Source organism: Tenebrio molitor, chromosome 2, assembly GCF_963966145.1.
Source record: "Tenebrio molitor chromosome 2, icTenMoli1.1, whole genome shotgun sequence".
NCBI lineage: Eukaryota > Metazoa > Arthropoda > Insecta > Coleoptera > Tenebrionidae > Tenebrio > Tenebrio molitor.
Window position 1 is genome coordinate 13,723,213 of NC_091047.1, and position 22,722 is coordinate 13,745,934.

Here is a 22,722-nt window from a genome sequence, read left to right on the forward strand (position 1 = left end):
CCTGCTAGATCGTTTCCCACCATTCAAACCTTGTGCAAATGCCTTTTTTTCTCTCTTGTTATGTTTCAAGGTCGCGTCAAGGTCGCGCCAATGTCTTAAGGCTGTATGACACGATGCTAAATTTTGTAGAAAATTTGTTAGAAAATGAGAGAGGACCAATGAACGATCAGGATCTGACAAAGACAGACTATGATCCTGATCGAGGGTCTCTCTCATTTTCTAACAAATTTTCTACAAAATTTAGTATCGTGTCAAACAAGCTTTAGTATAACTAGAGGGTAAGGAAAATTCATTTGCACAAGATTTGATTGGTGGGAAACGATCTACGAGGACGCCCTGAGGCTGTCTAGCCAGAAAAAACGCGAAAATTCCAGAAGTAGTTAAAGTGAACAATTACCGTAGTATTTTTTCCATATTCCGTACCTTGACAATCCAATTTAATAAGCTGTGCTTTTACTTCTAAGGGTGTTAGCGTGAACGTCTTTATTTGTTTAAGTGTAAATTCGGGAGTGCTGGTTCACGAAGTGTACAAATTTCGAAGGTATTACTCCTATAACTTAAAATCTGTTACTGCTACCCACCGCTACTTCATTTTTCATTCGAGTTGTGGAACCATCTGCCGAGATATTAAATTTCTGTCAGTAAGAAACTAGGGGTAATAAGGCAGTTTGTAGCAAATTAGCGTAACAGAGGATAAAATCTAGGGTAACCTTTACATTTTAAAACATGAGTCACCCGAGATAAACCGATCCGTACAAAGAAAAGTTTATCCCTCTTGAAATCCGAGACTTGCGGTCTCAATACCGGAATTTTACACAACTACTAACGAACTCATACCGCTCATTATTGCCAACTATATCCGTATTTTGTAACATGATAACGAGGAAATTCACGCCGACGTTCCGTGCGACTCATTTAAAATAAATCCGTAGAAAAAGATGTTTCACACTTTTGCACGCATCACTTCGTTAAATTAAGGGCGCAGTTTTTATTTGATTTAATCCATCATCACCCTTGCGACGTTGATGAATCGCACGCAGTTTTTCCTTATTGCTAATTACAGTTTGATAACAGTCTGACTGGTGCAACTTTTGGTAACATCTGGAAGACGAGAGATTCGACAATGGGAGAGGGGTTGATAAGCTTGCGTATTACATCCGCGGGCTATCACAGACCGTATCAGGTGTAAAGTTAAACCTGAGAACAGTAGCGGTGGTGGCGTGCTTATGTATTGCGGTAAATAATAATCACAAAACTAGATTATGAACTTGGATTTCACCGTGTCGGTTTTACTCAGAGAAAATCTCCTAGTTTTCTGATGGAAACTCGAGTGAACTCGAAGAAAGTATGGGGCAGTGGTTGCTCTGGCTATGGTGAGAAGAATTAAATATATTATGCGAATTGTCACTTGTTTAAATGCTTAATAATCTTCAAATTTCTGTTACCCAATTGCTTAGAGGTAAATTTGACATCATACGATAGTTAAAATTAATTCCCTAACACATACATAAATACACATATTAAATAATAAGATATCTACGTTTCAATTTAAGAATAAATAATTTTCAGAACTGTTTTTCTTTATTTTTGTAAATCTGAAATGATTACGTAGTGGCTAATATTATGTTACTGTTACATGAAACCATGTATAAAAAAGTCGCATTAGGATGAATATTAAAGAGAAACTCAAAACCTTATGGTTCCGGGTTTAAAACAAAATGTCTTTGTTTTTTTTTAAACGTGTAGTTCCATCTAAGCGCTCTTATCACCATATTCTTAAAATAAACATTAACATAAAATGTCAGTTAAAGGTTACCTGCATAGTACTAGTAGAAACGTGGTGAGTATATTCTCCGATTTATTTTTACAGTGTATTTATGTACATCAGACAAGCAACTCTTTGACATTCTTCGATATGATCTCTTGATTGTCAAAGAGATTTTCTTGCTTCATTTCTAATTTTTTTTCTTATTGAAACAAAGCATTAAACACATATTCGGCTTAGTTTCCTGAAAGATCAGTCAGCTGAAAATGTGTATATTCTACATAATGCTAAGTGTAACAAAGGAAAGTCTAAACCTTTTTACCCGAAGGAAGGCTTAAATTGTGTTTTATTCAAGATATTGTTTTAGTATTATCTTATCTTGTGGTAGGTAACAATGATTTTTACTCCAAAAGAACTGAAATTTTTGAATGAATTTATAAAAAGTTATGTATTTCGTACATGATGAATGCTTTTGTTGTCGAAATAAGCTCGAGTCGCAGACAAGATTTTTGTTACCGGCGTGTGATTCTTTAGCCTTTAGCCTTTACACATAGGTTTCATTTCCCATAAGAAATTTACCTTCTGGACTGTTTTTTGCTACAAGAAAACCAACACTTCGACAGTCCAAGTGGTAAATTTCCGGAAATTAAGACTAATATTTAATGGAGTGTATTTATATGAAAACAAACAAAGTGAGGAAAACATAAATGCCCGATGAAAAGCCCTAAACTAAGTATGTACTTTTTTCTTCATAAGCTAATTACATTTACTGCATCTGAAGGATCAAGATTATTAAAAACAATCACAAAGAAATATCTAGAGGAAGACAGTAAAAGATGCCAATCTCTTTTCTACATCTTTCCTAGTTTAAAACATTTTAATTATAATTTTTTTTTGTGTTAAGTAAGAGTAAACGGTGCATAACATTGTCTTAATTTTGTCAATAAAATATGCAGATTTACTTTAAAAATTTTATACAGGTGTCCCAGGATTGCCTCTCCAGAGAAAAAAGAGAGTATTTGGGTAAATGTGAAAATGTGAATTTTAATGTAAAAAACTCCTATCTCAAACGATAATCGAGAAAAGACTTGACCAATCAGAGTTGAGCACCATCAAGGTAGGATGACCGTAATTTTGCCTTCGCGGGATTTCGAATTTTGTTGAGTTATCAATATGTAATAATTTTTGCAGTCAAGCAAGCTGTCCGATTTTTTAATAATAGCTGAGGACGAACTTCTAGGATTGGTTAAATTGAGAACTTTATAACTTGGTTATGTGAGCTACAGGAAATTTTATTTTAGTCATTTTGGAATTTCTTTTGCTGTCGGCATATTCCTGTTTTCTATGGGGAGGCCCTTCTGGGACAGGCTGTATAACTAGTAGATATGTCCCTAGCCAATTAACGCATTAATATGTATTTTCATACAGAAAAAAAAATATGTGGGACGGATAAAATTATAGTAAATATAATTAGTATTCAAAATTTTGTATATTAGAAATGAGTTCAGAGTAAATATTCAAAACTGACAGACTCGAAATAAAAATGATGAAACTTGTTGATTGACAGGTTGACAGTGTGAACAAGAGTAAATTAACACCACAGAAGTGTTCTAATTTATTTAGCTGTTGGTCAAACTGTTAGTTAAGTGTGTAATAATATGTATTTCTTATCGTAACATTTTGTCAAAAAAAAATTTATAAAACTGCAAATTATTCGGTTTTGAACATAAACCAAATTAATTAAGTAAAATCATTTGCTAGAACCACTTAACTAACGTTGGAGATAAACTGGTAATTATGCAAACAAAGTGTTTATAAAGAATTTATAATGTGATGAATTACTTAGATAAAAACAACTCATAAACCATGTTTATCTGTTAGATAAGGGGCCAGGATGTATAAGACACAATGCCTCAAGACATCTATATAATTAGGCTGAATTTCGTATATCCCAAGCACACATCTATACAAGTTTTCCAAAAAATGAAATAAAGCAAGTCGTTAAAAATAATTTCTCTATTTATTCTTACAAAAATAGTTTATCTAGATCGGTAAGCGGGTACATTTCGCAATTCAAAACGCCAAATTGTAGATTTAATGAGTCACACGGAATGCATTATTTATATTGTGGGTATGTTAAAAAAATCTTTAATTCTGATGATGGTGCGATGTAAAAATGTTCCAAAAATAGATTTCGCCAATTAAATGGGTTTCTAATAATCGCCGGGCCGGAGGCGCTCCACTCAAGTGAACGAACTTTAAGGATACAGCGCATTGCATTAAAACTTCAAAATAAAAACTGAAACGGTCGAGATAACCACGGTGATGTCTGAAATATGTGACATTTCTGCTTTTTTACGTTTCCGTCGTGACGACAGATTTTTATGATACAGAGAGGTACACGCATGTCGGTTACAACGTCACAATGAAATAGTTACGTTAAGTTAAACACAGATATCACTTGTAACACACGACACGTTCACGATTGTTCCTCAACCATTATTAGTCACAACGCACTGCAGGTGTTTGCAGGAAAACGTGCAATTTCCCGATGTACCAGGAAAATTAGATCAACGCTGTCGTGCCGTCATCAACAAATTTATTACCGCTGATGCATCCTAAATCACAATTTATATTTGCGCCATAAATCTACAAGAGATAGCATCTCGGAGAATCTGTTTTTATTGGGTTTTGTAATTTCGATAATTTGTAGAGCGAGCCAATTTCACGATGAAAATTTGGAAACGACCGCGGTCGTACGTGTCAAACCAGATCAACACACAAAAGAGTCTGATGGAGAATCATTTTTAGGCGTTCTTGTCTTGGAGGTGATGGTTTCAACTTTTTGTGGGTTGCGCATACGTGATTGATGGTAAATATCCGAGGCAATTCCACGATAATTTAGTAATTCTTGTAGTTAAGTCCTCAAACGGGAGTGATTTAGTTGGAACGAATTTAAAAAAAAAAATAGGAATGTGCTTTTTTGTCCGATCTCGTGCATTTTATCGGAGACTCCAACGATGAAGCAGACAACGAACCAAGAAGTGAGCATCTATAATAACTAGTTTGGAGTGCTCCTGGCGTTTAGATAAGTCGATATCCAGATAGTTAACATCGTGAATTATGTTGATCAGATGTCTGATAAAATGAAGGCTGTTAGTTGAGATTCGATGTCAATTGACTTTCCGACGTAGGTAGGTTAAACCAGTGATACAGAAACTGAAAGTTTCTATGAAGAAATTAAACCAGGATGAAACTATTTTGTATTTATAATTATTTGGAACGAGGCAATTTATTTTTCTCAACGTCGAAAGGAAGCATAAATCTGACAATTTGCATAAAAACTCACTAAAAAACGTCACTTTTAACTTAATTTAATTTTGTCGTAATTTCACTCATTTATAACGTCCCGTAAAATAAACAGAAATTAGTAAGCGCTCCATAAATTCTGTCCAGTTTGATAAGTTGAAATTTTTCTGATTCGGACGGTTCGTGTAATCTTTTCGGCCGGTCGTGGAAACAAAGCGGGCGCATTAGTTGCGCATAAGATTCGATACACCCTCGGCTGCATTAATGCATCCAATATACCTTCGAAATGATAAAAAGTTCTTAAGAACATCATGTCTAATATCTCGTTAGGACGCATTGTGGTCGGCCAGGGCATCTGTCTATAGTGATTTATGCTGGTCTCGGGGTTATTAATGAATATCTGCCTTTTCATAATATTAAATATACGTATAATTAAAGGTTAGTACACGGTCGCAAGGGGCTGTGGGCTGTAGTTCCGCTGCTTTGTGCCCATCGGAAGTACAAACTGCAGACCGGACTTAATTCCAGCGATTGACGGTTGTTTCCATTCTATTCGATCATTGTTTACTACATCAGACGACTGAATGGAACATTTCGATGTGCAAATGTGTCATAATTTTATTTTCGGTCCATTCAGCTGCAGCGCACCCATCTCCATTCCGGCTGCTTTCAGCTCTTATGCAATAAGGGTCAGCGCGGGTTTGTGTTACTGGGCGAAATTCTTCAGATAGTTGTCCGACTATAAACAATGGATACATGGAAAAGGCGTGCTTGACTCGGGTTAATCCACATTTTTGCCAACATAATTAACGATTAACACAACTGGCGATTACCGTCCGTTATATAATCATAATAATCGATGATTCAAGAAGGCTTCCCGCAGGATAACGCAACCAAATGTCACGCCGACAGATGAAGATTTAGACGACGCCTCGGCCGAAAGATGCCAATCGTTTGTATTAGTCACGACCAATAAAATATTTTTCTGGTTTTGCGGAAAACAAATGTCTCTAAGGTCTCACATAATTTACCATGAATTTATCGACGCTCGCGTTCGGCTTTGTTGGGCTCGATTATTGTGTGTCAATATATTATACACTTTTAATCGGCATCGTGATTTATAATCGATTTATCTCGCGCTTAAGTAGCTCCTCATCGAACGGTCGCTGTTAGAACGTCTTTGACAAAGTCCTCGCACAGTTGCGTCCGTGCAGTTAATATTTTGTTTGTTGGTGAAAACGCGTCGAAGAATGTCTGCAGAATCGGATGGCACGGTCCGTTCGCAGATCGGCCGCAGATTCGATTGAATATGGTTAATACAGTGTATAGTATAATTATCACCTACATAGTAAAGCAGGGTTGGTGGGGTACTGTCGTCCTGGATTGGTTGTTCTCTCAGGTACGTTAAGCAGGTGATACAGACACAAGGAGTACACGGCATCACTGACCAAGTATCGGTCCATCCGCATCTCCAAACGCACGCGAAATCTGCCCATAAGACCGCGAACGAGAACCGAAACGTATAATGTGGACCTCCACAGGGCCGAGTCTCATGTCAATCACTGCGCTTATTACATAAAATACAAATCGTCTTAACAATGTTTAATGCTGTCATAACTTCGTTAATAACAAGTTAAACAATGGTGGTTTATTGCATATCAAATAAAGCAGTATATTGCCGTCGTTGAAATTTGTAGATAGTGACACTTTGAAGCTGGGTGTGTAAGGAAGCGTTTCCGATTTTTTATTTTTTATCTATTCACGCTAATATGGTTTGTCGGCTATGTGATGTAGTTTAGGATTGTGTTGTGATGTACAGTGATGTTTTGTGACAGTGATAATCAAATGAATTTGCTGAGGACTCAGCATGCGCCCTAGTGGTTTTCCCCGGAAAATCTTCGCACTTCTTGTGCATGTGGTCTTATCGGCACATTTTACCAGGTGATCATTTTACAACTAACACTAACATTTACTCCTTTGTGTCATCCACGATTTGCATCGATGATTTGTCGAATAAAAAAATACATTTAGCGAATCGACAGTTAGTAATCGGATTTGTTGGAATTATTATCGCACTGTTGACTGGCTCATCAGGATATCTTGTGCATTTTTTACCTATGGTATTTTAGAGGCCAAACATTTTGTATGTTGCTTTTTCAAACAATCCTTCGAAAAGAAACGAACTAATCTGCATTATCGCTTGAACCGTACAAAGTTTTTACTCTTTTAAATTTAATTTTCAGCGTTGTGAAAATTTAAGCTAGTGCATTCAGCTAAGGAAATTTAGTCTGCTCCAATTTTCGTAAATAAATATTAGCGAAACGTAAAGTAAATTTATATAAAATAAAGATTACGTCAAAAATCTAAAAGGGTCAAATATTTTCATACCATAAATGCAAATTGATTACTTAGGAGGACAATTAAAAATGTAAATTTTTGAAGAGAAATTTTTTAAATTTATTAGCATTGTTTTATTAATTTTTATTTGTCGTTTGTTTAGAAAAGAATTGTCTTGTTCTTTGTAAGAATAATTGGTTGCGTTTGCAACCAATTATTCCTAATATAAAATGATTTAGGGACATACCATCAACAAATTAAAATTTTGTTGTTGTGGTTCTGAATGCAAAATTGCTCTGCGTGGGAATATATACATTTTATGTATTTTTCACGTATTCAGAAATGGATACTTAAGCTTAACTAAAATACGCTTAATTTATGTATTTGTCTTTAGACCCGTACAAGATTTCTAAAATTATTTTGTAATTATTTTTTTATAGATTATTCTGTCACTAATTAATTCATATTTTATGAACAAGTTTATGTTGGCTGGAAAAATTCAGTTCTTCTTAGCAAGACAAATTATATACATTTGTGTATAATTTTTTTATTTAAAAATAAGTTAATTTTATTTATGTTTACCTACCCACAATATCGTATTAATCACGTGGGATTATAAAAATATCATCACGACAAATATTTTAAATTTACTTTTTGAAGCTTTTGTTTGGTTAATTTTGTACTCAATTACTTGGTCATTTATACAAATTTCTTCAATTTAAAGGAATAATTCACTTCGAAAGTGTAATGGGAAATTTTAAGAACATTTTTGCAGTTATGTAGTTTTATAACAGACAATAATGGAAGCTACCACTTAATCTAACAACAAACACAGAAATATTCTTTAAAAAATGTGAATTTCCTAATGATAAAATAAAAATCAAGGTACTGTACAATCATTTTTATTTTTAAATTTTAAATTTTTCTGGAGCTTTGTTATATTGAAATTTTTGCGAAGGGCTATGTTGATATGTTTGTTTTTCTCTCTGGCAAATTACAAAGATTTTAAATATGTGCATAAAATGCACGAAGCAAAAATGTATTTGTCTTCAAACGTTAAGAATATGACATTATGCTGCTGGATTGATAATGCTAAAGTGTCACTTCATTGCCATTACATCTGACGAGCTGACGAGTGGCAGATAAAGTTATTATCTCCGTTCACGAGCGGTAGATAAAGTAAACTAGCTAAATCATTTGAAATTCCTAACTCAAATAAATAAAATTTAATCAAGAAACTTGTGTATAATTGCAAATTACAAAATCTATCCAAATTAAAACTGGTTGACAGACGATTATTTTAAAAAAATTCGAATTTTGTTCACAGCGTTGTTTATACTAGTCATAGTCATAGTAACGCTTTCCAAAACAAGCTACATTAATTTATCAGTCTACCAAATCTTCTACCTTAAATTGATTCCTGGTTTCTTAACATTTCTTATGAACGTTTGAAGAAAAAATAATTTGTTTTGTGCTTTCGCTGCACTATCACCCTCAGCATATAAAACTTCATTTTTGCTCCTAATAAAATATTATACAATTTGGATGTATGTACAATTTTAAATAAAACGGAAGCACGTTGAATTTATTATCCGAAAATATTATACAATTTCAATTTAAAATTTATTCAACGATTTGGCAGGATGTTTTAAATATGTATAATAATGTTTGAACACATAACATATCTAATTTGATACCACATAATAGAAACAATTACATATTTTATTTTAATTAATTATTGGGATATGAATATATAACGAATAACATTTCACAGAAAATTTACTAAAATTAGCTCCACACACCGGCTCGTTGGGAAATTAATGTGGCAATAAAGAGTGTTGATGATGTTTTGAATATTAAATTAGGATAAATGTCGATACACAAGCGACATTCGTATATTTTTTCCTCTATCACAATTACTAAATTTCCTGTGTAGGTACCCACCTTTGTTCTAAATATCTACATATTTATTTAACGTTAGTAAAGAATGTTTCACATATCAGCGACCAGTTTCCTGATTAATGGTACAAATCTGCAAATATTCACTATAAATTTGAGCAGCATATTAATTTCAAAGAAGAATTATTAAATCATTTTTTATTCACATTTTAAGTTAATTTGAAGCAACCTTGAGTAAATACAGTTGATACTTGTCACTTGGAATTTATCGTTTTTTTTTTGTGATGTGTGTTTAATTGAAGCGATTTATTAGATTTAGTTTGTACATCTGTATGGATTATGTTTGATTCAAGTTCCGAGGTTACAAATTACACAACTAATCTCTAGAGGTATGCGGCGAGCGAATTACAACAGTCATTGCTCTTTTGCACCATTTCTCGACAAAAATGTTCTCCTTGTTAAAAGTAAATCAACCGCCTATTACGTGTTTCGGGCGCATTGTTTCTTCGGCAGGACCGCCCGAAGGATAACTTTCAATAGGCAAAAGTTATAAATCGTCGTTAACAATGTGTATTTTCCGGTCTGATGTGTTTGTGATTTATTCCGCTCAGTCGCATTTGTCACTGTTGCATATTTTTCAGATGCCTTCTGCGGCCTTAATTAATCGCAGGTATTTACCGACGCGGTAACAATTTCAGTCAGTTTAAGAACTAACCTGCAGACCCGATAAATCACGCTTACGATAATGTTAGCTAAAAACAATTGCGTGCTCTTCTTGTTAGTCGAAGATTTCCACCACCTGCGGCGTCGATGACAGCTCTATTTCGTTGGGCTCGAGATTTATTTACGGCCTTTACCGGCAGATGAACCCGGGAGAGTCGCAAATTTTTCAGTTTTCGCTTCCACGCGCTCACCCGAGATGGCCTTAATGACCCGACCGAATGAGGTGGTTCTATCGTGTGACTTTCTTCGATGCAACAGGTATCGACTCGACTTGACCATTTTCACTTATTTGAGTTGGTCGGACGGCGTCCTCTCCGTCGTTGTTGTGATGAGATTAACTGTGTTGACTTTACGGTTATTTGAAAAAGATCTGGAGTGTGAATGAATGGAATTAGTATTTACTTACGTGGTTGCACATCGTTTCTCGTGGCAACCGTATGTGGTTCTTTTGCTCGGTGTCGTTCTCCTCAAACCCTCGCGCGTTAAAATAAAATGACGAAGAAAAGTGGAATTCGACCTTGCCGAGACTGTAATTTTTGGAAGTTGATGATCGTCCTCTTAATTATACCTCGGCTGAAAATTCCGCGTAATTTGACGGGAATCTGGCGGTGATTAAGTACGACCCAAACCGCAGTCGTGCTTTTCTCATCCCGGCTTTTGTCCGATCGATTCCTTCTCTATCGGAGGATAATTGGTTGTAAATTTGGCCATATCACAGTCGATTTAATGTTCGCTCTTGCAACAGCACGTATATTATTTGCATGTTTTATACAGTCCCAGACTCCCATAAAATTTAAATAGGTATGACAAAAAATTATTATTTATTCCACTCAATTTCCTCTTGAATATTCAATAGGGGTATCGTCGATACATGCGAGTAGAAAATTCGATTTCACGTAATTTTAAATTGATTTAAAATTTTCCACGCTTCTCAGTTGCCGGACCCATCACATAATGGGATGGGATGATTTCCGAGTAAAGTCGCATTAACGGCCGCGAACAACAATAGGCGACCCAACAATACCAATCGAATGCCGCAAATCATAAATGAGCGATAATTCTTCGCTACATTACCACCTTCGGTAACTAAAAGTGGACATATATACGATCCCGGACTATTTTTATTACTCTGACTTACTGGAAGCTTGTAATAAGATGTCATATTAAATCACTGAAAGCTCGAAAGCTCTTAAAACGCACTCTCCAATTGATCCACGCTTGAAGTTTCCTAAAAAAAACAATTATTGTCTGAAAACCTCTCCGTTACTTATTTATTGCAGCTTTTATTATTTTCTTTCTTTTAGTGCCTTTTTATTGCAGGTAGAGGTATTTGTTAAATACTCATAAAATTACAGCTCGCGACATTAAATTTTTTATGACATTTATGTTTTAACGACATGTTAATGTACTCCCAAGCTCCTACATGACATTATTAAATATTCCGAATTGTTATCTTATTAATTGGAGTCTCGTTCCCTTTGATTTTTCTCCTTCTGATGGACAGACCAGGGCCCAAATTGCGTTTACGACGCTGCTAATCGACACACTAAAACCATAAAAGTAGGAATGAATTGTGGCTTAATTGCAGCCGATCCAATAAAAGGAATCACCGGAGTTTGTTCTTTCATTTTCAGCTTTTATTCGGTCATAAACACCAGTCATATTCCTGTTGGCTATGAAAATAAGATAGATAGGAAAGTGTTCGGTAGCCGCGGGCCTAATTGGCGAAGTGTTCCAGTTGATGGGCCAGGCGCATTATGATACAGCAGACTTTAAGTTCTGAAATATGGAACTACTCGGGTACCAATGAATGCAAACGACCTGCTGTAGTGTTTACAATTAGTCCGGCATTTTAATGAATATTTCAGGTAAAAAACGAGCCAGTTTAGTAATTGAATGCGCCTCGGGTGTGATCGTAAATCATAAAACAATTTTCACCTAAAGAAGTTATCCCGGACTATTCCGGATGCCTCGGTCAGTTATCGCAGCTCGGTTGTCATTCTAATGCTAGTTCCAGCTGGAACCGAGCTAGACGTTCCGTCCACCTGAGAACCTGTTGTTGAGTTCGCATCGACTTTTTGCTGGTGGAGCATCTTTGACATGTCTGAATATATTCATTCTACAAATGTTATTGAAAGAAATGTGGTTCCTGGCACGACATCTATAAAAAACCGAAATCATTATATTCGTACAACAAACTTGATGTATAAATGCGTCCTGAGTACCGGAGTTGGCTCTTTTATTATGTTATAAGGTCCCGGTTCTTCGAATCCTGGCCACCGATTTCTTTTATTGACAATATTCTTCTGCATTGTCGTTATTTAATGCAAGTACTTTCATGCTCAATGTAATCAGCCTAATTTGAATTCATTTATTCAGGTTGTTCGTTTTTTATTTAAGCTATAAATTATATTGTTGACTCTCCAACCTATAATGTAATTTGTAAAACCTGTATCACATAATAAACATAAATGTTTCATATCCAATAAAAACTATATATTGCAGACCCATATCGGTAGGAATGTTTTCAGTTTCTATTTGAATTAATATAGAGTTGAAGAAAAAACTGCACCAGAAAGCTCGACGGGTTATGATGGATTTAATTAATCGCTGACAAGCGTCACTCGCAGTTTTTATTGGTCACTAATTGACATAACAATTTTTGTGCAAAATTATTACCGCAATAAATGTCTGGCACTTACATTAAAATGTAAATTAGTTCTTGTTCAAAAAGTGACTCATTGAAGTGATGAACTGAGTCATTAGTCGATCATTTTTTAAATTTTGGAATTATTTTACTACACTAAAGTACCTAAAGTAAATGTAAAGTTAATAGAAAAGTTTTGGAATTCGATTTGTCCAAGCGAATTTTAAAAATATCTATTTGTACCCGTAAAATACAGGGTGATTTTGAAAATTGTGCAGATATTTTAACCAGTGGTAGAACTCCACAATAAGTAACTATTGAGAGAATTAATGGCTTATACAAATGTTGATATTTTTCGAGAAAAAAAAGTTTGGAGGCCACTGAATTTTATGAAAAAATGGGTCAAAAAAATTATAGTATATACAGTGCATTCACTTTTGTTTTAGACCAAAGTAGGCTATGGAAATTTGGCGAGATGTATGGTAAGACTGTGGCTGAATGACAATATACATCATGTATAATATTTGAGGTTACACTTTCTTGTCAAAATTCATGACCATGTAGCCAAGCATTATCATTTTCCAATTAACTACATAGTTTCGAGGACTCAATAATATGTGTATTTAATGATAAATGTAAATATTGCACAAATTTAAAACTAATTTACTTTAACACTTATAATAATGTCAAATTTGACACTGGCAGTTCGAACAATTTTGATTTTGTTATTTTGACATAGCTCCGATACCAACATTTAAAAAAATTAAAATAGCCTACTCTGGTCTAAAGCAAAAATGAATGTATTATAGACTTTTTTGTTGTCATTTGACAAAATGAAGTAACTTTGACAAGAACCTGAATCTTAACTTCAATTTAAATTACAAATGGCTTTCACCAACCTGAAGAAAACCGATATGGTTTTCATCAGGTGAAGCCTGTGAATATTCAGATCTAGCACTGTAAAAAAAATTTAACGATAAAAACCGTGGAGGGAGAAAAGACTGGAGATGGCACTAATTCAAATAAGTGTACCGGCCCGCGAAAACTACAGAGTCATAAAAGGTTTCTGAATGTAGACGCTAGGCCAATAGCTTCCTTCGCCTTCCTTCCAGGCGCATTGTGCTTCTTTATCTAGCGCATTGTGGACTGGGTCATAAAAGGTTGTTGCACGTGCTTTTAGAGGGTACGGATTTTTAACATGGGAAGCATAGGAAATGCCATCTCCAGTCTTTTCTCCCTCCACGATAAAAACCCTAACATAACCTCAAGTGACAGAAAAACTTGACATTTTAGGTTGGTCGTACGTCACAACTGCCCGCCAAATTTGAAATTTTTCAGGATTCCCAAACAAACTGATTCCTTTGATTTTCTTGTAAACCATAAATATTTGTACATACGAGGCATCTTAAAATATCTGCACAACTTTGAAATTGTCCAAAAAAAAAAACGCTATAGCTCATTAATCTATCCAATATCTTTGGTTAACTATATTGGTAAATAACTTTTTTATATCCACAAAATGAAAATTTCTACATTGAAATTTATTTCTAAAGGTTTTTAAAGTTATAATCTACAGTGGTGATTATTTTCGAAGTTCAAAATATGTAGATAAATTACAAAATTGTGGAATGTGATGGTATACTTTTATGCTAGATAAATGATTGTTTTTAAATTAACTAATTTCCATAGAAGCATGAGCGACTTAACGAGGGATCAATGGTTCGTCTTTTTTCAAATTTTTCCCACTTGAATGGCAAATTAATTTACACAAGTTTCTCAGCTGTAAGAATTTTATACAAGAATTATTCACTGAGCATTTTTAAAATATCTTATAAATTATCAATCAAAATATTTCCTCACGATGTTATGTTAAAATATTACTAAAATGACAATTGATTACATAACGCAAGCTTTCTATATTTAGAGTTTTCTCTCACCATTTGATGAAGAACCATGTTCGTTTGCACAAATGTCAGCAATTTTTTTAAATGCTGTCTACAGTTCTTACCTATTCCCACTAACATGTTATGACACGAAAATTAGTCATTTTATAAATCCTGATCCCTGTCTACAGTTGCATCCACAAGATGTAGAGCTTATTTATTTGACATCATCACCGATCAAGAATGAATAGTGAAATAGCCAACTCTAAACACAAGAAATCCAACAGTTTTTATTTTACCAGAGTTTATTAAAGCGTGTATCCGTGTTCGAAGATATACACTCGATAATTCCACAACAATAAAATCGTTGATGAACTTTGTGCCTAAACCCAGACAAATTGCTTGTCTTCTAAAAATCTTGATAGGAGGGCGGACACTAAAATCGAGTAATGATTTGAAAAGGTGACAGTTTAATTAAAGTCGACAGTTGTGGTCTCTCTCGATTTTACTTACATTCTTACAATTTATCGAGACGGGGGCAGTGAGTGGGTGGGTGGACCTTTTGCTTTAATCATCTGCGGAGAGTGAACAATGCAAATCGTAATGAGTTGTCTATATCTGCGCTCGTTGAAGGCACAGCACCGGATTAACGAAAGCACAACCGACAGTGTGTCTCGTTAAGGAGATTTTCCCACAATATGAACGATTCACTAACAAGGGCTGACGAAGATAAAATGGTAGTAAAAGGTTCGAGAGCAACGCGCATTCTTCGCTTACGTGCGACACGATTGCCTTTTTTATTCGACGCCGTTATCATTTTGATAACGATATGGGATGAGGATAAGTGCATAGCTGCGTTCACACCCCCCAAATACTATAAATTACCGTTACAAGATGACCAGCAGGTGAACACGCTAACTCATTTAAGCACTTTCACGTTGGGGTATAAAAACAGAATTTATGTAAATAACGTGCCACCATTATTAGGAATGTTATCAAAATATTTACATAAATTTGAAAGTTATTGGAAGCTTTACAAGCGTTTAAACCAAAAGCAACCGATTAAATTCGATCAGGTCCTATAAACCACAATGCCTCGAACAGGATTCGATGTTTTTCATTCCTGCTGGCCACGACTCCTTTCCAGGCCATATTTTAGCAAACATGTGAACAATTAATTCAATAAAATTAATTGCGCTGAGCTGCACGTAAGCTATAGTCGTTTCCACGTTAATTTATTGGGCACACGATCTAATTAATTTTCTGCAATAATTCAACCGATTTATCACGTCAACAGTAATTAAACAGCTGATTAAATTAAAATGTAATACAACAAAACAAAAATCATACTTAAAACTGATTACTTCTCTCACATTTACCTTAAAGGCAGCGTGTGGTGAGACGTTAACAAAGATGCTTTAGCCCTAAAGCAAATTATAATGTAGAGCAACTCTGAGATATTCTGCACCAAAATACATCAACAGTATCACTTAATTATATGGTTAACATTAAGTAAATTGCAGGTTTGGTGTCTAGTCAAACAGTAATTTGAATATCCTGAATGAATTATAGAATTCTGGCTCGGAGGTTCTGTACGTTAAGAACCATTTGTCAACAAAACACAGACAGATACAAATTTTCATTTAATAATAAATGGCTGAGGTAAAAGCTAAATAAATTACCTGTTACAGCTAATCGGATTTTTAGCCATAAAACTGAACATTCTCCTCTGCTCCTCATATTTATTACAGATATTCATATTTTATGGTAACTAATCAACGTTCACATTTTTTGCCACAACATTTTTATTATGGGTCACATAATCCCCAAATTACTCAAATCAACAAACACAACAATTTTATCTTATATTCGTTACCATTTTAACTTGGTGCATCGAATTTTGGAATCAATAATTCAATCAATATATTTAAAGAAACCCATAGCTACTGTTACTTATTCAGGAATTTTATTTGGAATTTTCATTTTCAGAATAATTTTTTCGATCTAACGTGATAACTAGTGATAAGGTTCTTAAATTATGTAGCCGAGAGAATAGCTAAGTGATTTTAAATTTGATTGTATCATGCGTTCAAATGAAAACCTGGGCTGAGTAGTCGTTGAAAAAAGTAAACCATTTGGAACAGTGTAAAGTTTGAATTTCACGCCGTTTGACACGAATGACGACATTTGTTTATGTTTAATCGGCACATAATAAAGGCTGTCCTTATATGTATTTTGCTTCGACAATAGGAATCGTTAGTTATTCTATTTTTAATATAAAATATTGCAAAGAAAGAAAAAAAACAGAAAGATTTTTTGTTTATAAATTTTAGGTTAGCTGCCAACATGCTCTAACTACAACTGTCAATTTACACTTTAAAAAAGCAAAACAATTGACCAACGTCTTCTCAGTCCAGGATTTTATTTGATCGCCCGATATATTACATATAGGTAAATTAACAATGGAAACTAGCAAAAAAGTTTCACAGAAATAAAATTACAGTACATTACGATCCGGTGATGATTGTGCAAAGTCACCGGTGAATATACACAGTCATCTAAACGACTAACGGGGAAGTGTACATATATCAACTTAAGTCAAGTATGTTATGTTTCAACAACAATTTTTTCCTTTAACAATCTTTTTATATGTATAAGAAATACTTTTCATTAATTTTGGTAAAAGTAAAAACACATAATAAAGTCAAAATTGTATTTTGTGTCAGTAGAGTTTATTGTTTATTATTTATTATCCTTGACATAGAGACGAGAGAATAAGAAAGGCCAAATAATTTTCTTACTCAACAGACACTGATATATTTGCTGTAATGACACTGAAATGTGTTGGTGCCCACTGAATTTTTTTAATTTATATCTCAAGTTGCTTCTTGCCTTCATCATCACTGCTCCATCATCCAAATTATGAGTGCATTGAAGAGTTTTTTTTTTAATTTTAGAAAAAACTAGGACTTGTATCTCGTGAATAGGGATAGTAGCTCCTAATATTGGAGCAATACACTTAGGTTTAACTTCTTCTTTTTGTCTTGGTAGTATCATGTAAGTACCTAGTTAAAAACAGAAATACCCTCTTGTTATACTGGGTTCACTTAACGAATACTCGTAGTCCTGCAAATGGTTACATAAATGAAATTTTAGAGAAAATGGTGAACCCTGGTATTCCATTAATTTGTTTTCCCGATATCCCAAGTATGCTTGCAAAAGCTTTCTTGTGCTTTCGGATCCCAGTTTCGAAACCCCGACAACGCAAAATAGCATCATCCTACCTTGATGGTGTTCAACTCTGATTGGTCAAATTTAGGATGTCTTTTCTCGATTATCGCTTGAGATAGGACTTTTTTCTTTAAAATTCACATTATCACATTTACCCAAATAAAATGCATTCACGTCGTTTCGGCATAATGGGAAGTCATGAAAATTTTGCATTTGATTTAGTAGTAAAACTGTCTGTTGAATTAGGTTATGTTATTCTAAGTTTGAGGTTATTAATAGCGTCGATGTCTAGTGCATTGTTGTTAGTTTTACTAGTTTGGAATAAAAGAATAGTCAGACATCCCGGGAAATTCATTAATTTTGATAGGTCCGCATGTCAGGCACTTTAGTGACGGAAATCAAACAGTGGCCTCCAATTATGCCAAAACAACGTCAACGGTGTTTACTCCCTCTTTTCTCTGGAAAGGCAGTTCTGGGACAGCTGTATTTTGAGTTAGGGATGAGTCTAATCGTCAATTTCGTACAATTCGCAATCCCATTATTTTTATAAACAAAATAAAATATATTTGTTTCCCATTTCGTTAACAGGCACAGTAAAATCAACTTACCGAATCCTTGTCGGTTGTTAGGGAACCAACAAAATGAGAGAACTGTTACAGATTATGAACTGAAAATAAGTTTAAATAATCCAAAATATGACACCTCTCGAGAATATAGCTAGTCCGGAAATGTGTCATCTAATTGTAAGTACGTATTGGCGTAACTGATGTCTTGTTGAAACCATATGTTTTTCTGTCTAACCCATATCTGCAGTTAACATGTCCATTTAAGCAGATAGTTGACTTATCAGAAAAGAGCATACGGTTGATGAAATTGACGTCCTGATTTATCCTATAGACCATTGTTTCGAAAAATTCAATTCTGCAGTCAAAGGAGTCTCGCAGCAACTTAATTTTGTAGGATGATGTTTTCCGGCGACACGAAAGTCTTTGCCTTTTTTTTTTCTACTGTATCTGACATCATTTAGTGCATTTTCATCATTTGTAAGAATTATTATTATTGGTCGTCAAGGTTTTGGACGCTTTCCAACAGTTTCAATTATAAAATCTTTGCAGTCTTTGAGACAGTTCAACTGGAGATGATTTTCATTGAAAAGATTTGCAACTTCAGGTTGGTAGGTACAATTTTGACAGACTAGTGACAAAAAGTTTCAAAGGTAACAAAATTTAACATTATTTCAATTGAGCTTATTTGATATATTTTTTAAAGTTTTACTACATCACTGAATTCAGAAGAAATTGCTCTTTTCAAAAATGTATTCAAGCATACTTCCTCTAACCCTATGTTAAATCTAAAGGAATTCTGATTAACCGTTTTCAAAATATTTAACTGTTTCCATACTTTTTAGCGATCCTGTATATTCCTGTAAGTTAAAACTGTCGATATAATTGTCATGTCTTTAGTTAAATATACAGGGCAAGTCACTTAAGGTTTATTTCTGAATTTATTTTGTACGCAACCAAAAATACTGACAACGCTGACTCCTTGATACCGTTTATAATGTGATTTAATTTAGTAATCAACGTAGGTATGTAATTTGACTAAAAATGTCAAAATGACGTTTTCCTGTTCAGAATAATGAAATCAAAAATTAAATTCATCAACTGTCATTTTGACATTTTTAGCCAAATTACATACCTACGTTGATTACTAAATTAAAACACACTATAAACGGTATCAAGTGATCAGCGTAATTAGTATTTTTGGTTGCGTACAAAATAAATTCAGAAATTAACCTTACGTAACTTGCCCTGTATAATAATAAATCAATTTAAGAGGTACTTACCTCTTACAGCTACTTACTTAGTTGTTTCAACAAAACAATAAGTTTCCAAAATATGTATTCCCAATTTTTGAAGTTTTGTTTTAAATTGTTTATTTTTGTTTTCAATTATTAGATGATTCCTTATATGCACTTTGAAAAATTCGTTTATAAATTTATAACACTGAATTAAAAAAAAAGTTTTACACAACAGTTTTCAAAGTGTAGAAATCAGTTTTAATGTGACATTATAACCTCACAGATACAAGTTTTTACTATCAATAACTTTTTATGTATTTAAATTTTTACAGGCAACTATAAATCTGTTTTTCCTGACAACTCCAATGTATTTAACTCAAGTGATTTATATTTTTGACAATAATTAAATTACATAAGTAGTTACATACCATTAATTTTTGTTATGTTAAAAAACACATACATTCTGTCAGTTGAACCTGACACAAGAATATTAATTTTCTCTTTAGCTTTAACTGTTATTAAGTCAATGTTTCTGTTTACCATCTTTACAACATTTCTAATTCTCTTTACTTTACTTTAAGACGTTTAAGTTGCTAACACAATTCTTATGAATACTGTGAAGGAACAATATAAATACTTAATTAAAACAAACGTAATTGTGTAATTTAACTAAAGTACTATAAACAAAATAATCCTTAATCAGCTAAAACAGCAAAAGTGAAATTACCTGGATAACGACTTTAAACGAAACTGAGAGGTGTAGTAAATGAGAATCTAGATTCCGGGCTCAATTAAGATTAATTAATGAACCAGATACAAATAAAATTTTAATTACGGAGTGCTCCGAAAACTCTTGATCGTCAAACTGACGACTGAAGTGATGTCCTTCTACGTACGTTGTATTACACAAAGAAGAAATTCCAAATGAAGAGAACGTTTCGGATGCTCAACATTCCATTTTGACTCGCTTGATAAAATCGTAGATTTTTGGACGGACACGACATTTTAAGTTTTTCAAAACAGGATAAATTTAAACGGTAACAAAACAAAGAACACACCACGACGACGAGTTCCATCCAGGATTGGCCGCAAACTCGATCACAAGCGGTTGAATTGAAGTTAACTCCAGGCAATAAATCAGAACCTGAAAGGAAGATCCGATATCACTATCAAACTATTAAAACTAAACGACTGTAAAAGATCAATAAATTATGAGGCTGTTTCCTGTCGAACGCGAGGAGGGCGGTTTGGGAGGAGACCGTGGGTAATTAGAAAGTATATAACCGGCAATTAGCATGTATTATCGCCTTCGTTTGTCGGAAACCCAATGGGATCATAATAAATCGACTAATATTGCGGCTGATCTCGTTCTTTGAGAATTCTGCAAACTGGGACGCCCATTCCAGTTTTATCTTTTGCGCGCTTTGTGGTAACAAAGAGCGATAAATCAAAGACACCACCTCGATACGGACGAAACATGCAAATCACCAAGTTTAATAAATGTCGATCGAGTGATAACAAATATGGTCGAGAAACAGACTGGTGCTGCGAAGGCTAAACTCTGATGACGGCTCAATTACGGCTATCGACTCTTGATTTATCTCTTCGCTAATAATCACGAGGTTCCTGGAGAGCACTGAAAACGTGTAGGGCGAACCGTAGGCAGGACCACCCAGGACACCCTGTCAACGCGCCAGTTTATGGACGACCCGAAATTTGTTACCACTGGAAGAAACCTCTTCTGCCAGCTTTTCAAACCGTCCTCTTGCACCATATTTCAAAATAACAAAAAATCCAGACGGCAAACTCGAATTACCGCTTCCAAAGAAACTGATATTCAACTATGTATAATAAGATAATTGATGACATAATTAATTCGAACAGATTCTGCTTAATTGGTACATAAATTACGATAAAAATACTGGAAATAATGAATAAGAAATAGTTGTGCAGTGTTCTAGGTGGACTTTGGGCGCTGGTACGGATCATTTGTCTGTGGCTCATCGAGGGGCCCAACTATTCATTTTGACCGTGAATTTGCATATAAAACCAATAAACGCTGATGCAATCACAGTTTGAAGATTTTAGCAGCATTCGTGTACCTACGACGAGATTTATGTCGTCTGGTGTAAAAAAAGCGTAAATGTGACATTTTCGACCGGAATCGCATATTTCCAGAGGCGGTCCGGGTAGTTAACAGATCCCGTGGGGTTTTATCTAAATGAAATCGGTAGTTGGTCTGTCAAGAGGCACAGTAATAAACCAAAAAGCCACATCGGACGGTAGTTGAGGCAGTAAAGAAGCTTCCAACCCACTTGCTCTTGACATCAGATAATTAAATCAGTGTGAGTCAGGAGATTCACGCTTCCAAATGACATTACAATGGTCAGCTTTATCGTGTCATCACGTTATACAATCATGTCATGCTTAGTGCTATGAAGTTATCTAATTCGAATAAAGGAAAACTTTCTTCTCATTCGACAAATCGTCGCGCGTTTTATTGGCAGATGGTGGGTGGCGGCGTCATAAAATTCGTATGGACTAAAAAGGAGAGCTAAAGATACCACTAATTTTAATAATATGACATTGATAATTTTATAATCACAATTTACGGCTCGGCTGTCGCTTATTATAAAATGTCCGGCACCGAATTTAGTTGTTTACCTACTTAGGGCCCGGACTTTCATTCAAAATGTATGATACACAAGAAAATACACCCGAATTGTTAGGCTTTGAAATTTGTAGCGATTGTGTTTTCAAAACAGCTTCACACCTCAATAGGAGGATTTTCAAAGTGTGTCAAAGTGAAGCCGCTCTATTGTGTGTTGAGAAGTGCTCTCCGTTGGTCAGGACCGGATTAAGCGCTACCAAAAAGGAGAAGACTAATCTGAAACACACCATTCCAAGTTGGTACAGATTTTATTAATAAATATAAATAAAATCCAAATATCTCATGAACTGCTAATATCAGGATATGTTCGTTTTAATATGAGAAAAAACAGAAATCTACAGGTTAAAACAAATTTTCAGCTGCCCACTTCTCAAGGACAAATACATTTTTTCCTCGACGTACCTACTTACATAATCACCTACAACTTTTACGACGTAATAAAGAAAAAACATCATT

At 34.5% G+C, this 22,722-nt stretch overlaps 1 protein-coding gene across 3 annotated transcripts in view; it reads left to right on the top strand.

Moving 5' to 3' along the window:
- The first annotated feature begins 369 nt into the window (after positions 1–369).
- Positions 370–22,722, top strand: part of Wnt2 (Wnt oncogene analog 2) — a 60,273-nt gene continuing 37,920 nt past the window's right edge. The window contains exon 1 of one of the 3 annotated variants that reach the window (XM_069037398.1): positions 370–1,373. In XM_069037398.1, coding sequence (XP_068893499.1) covers positions 1,348–1,373 — 26 coding nt within the window. In that variant the 5' untranslated portion in view covers positions 370–1,347. Of the gene's footprint in view, positions 1,374–6,277; positions 6,474–6,499; positions 7,016–22,722 lie in introns of those variants that run through there. The other 2 variants (XM_069037399.1, XM_069037397.1) reach the window with 2 other exon arrangements.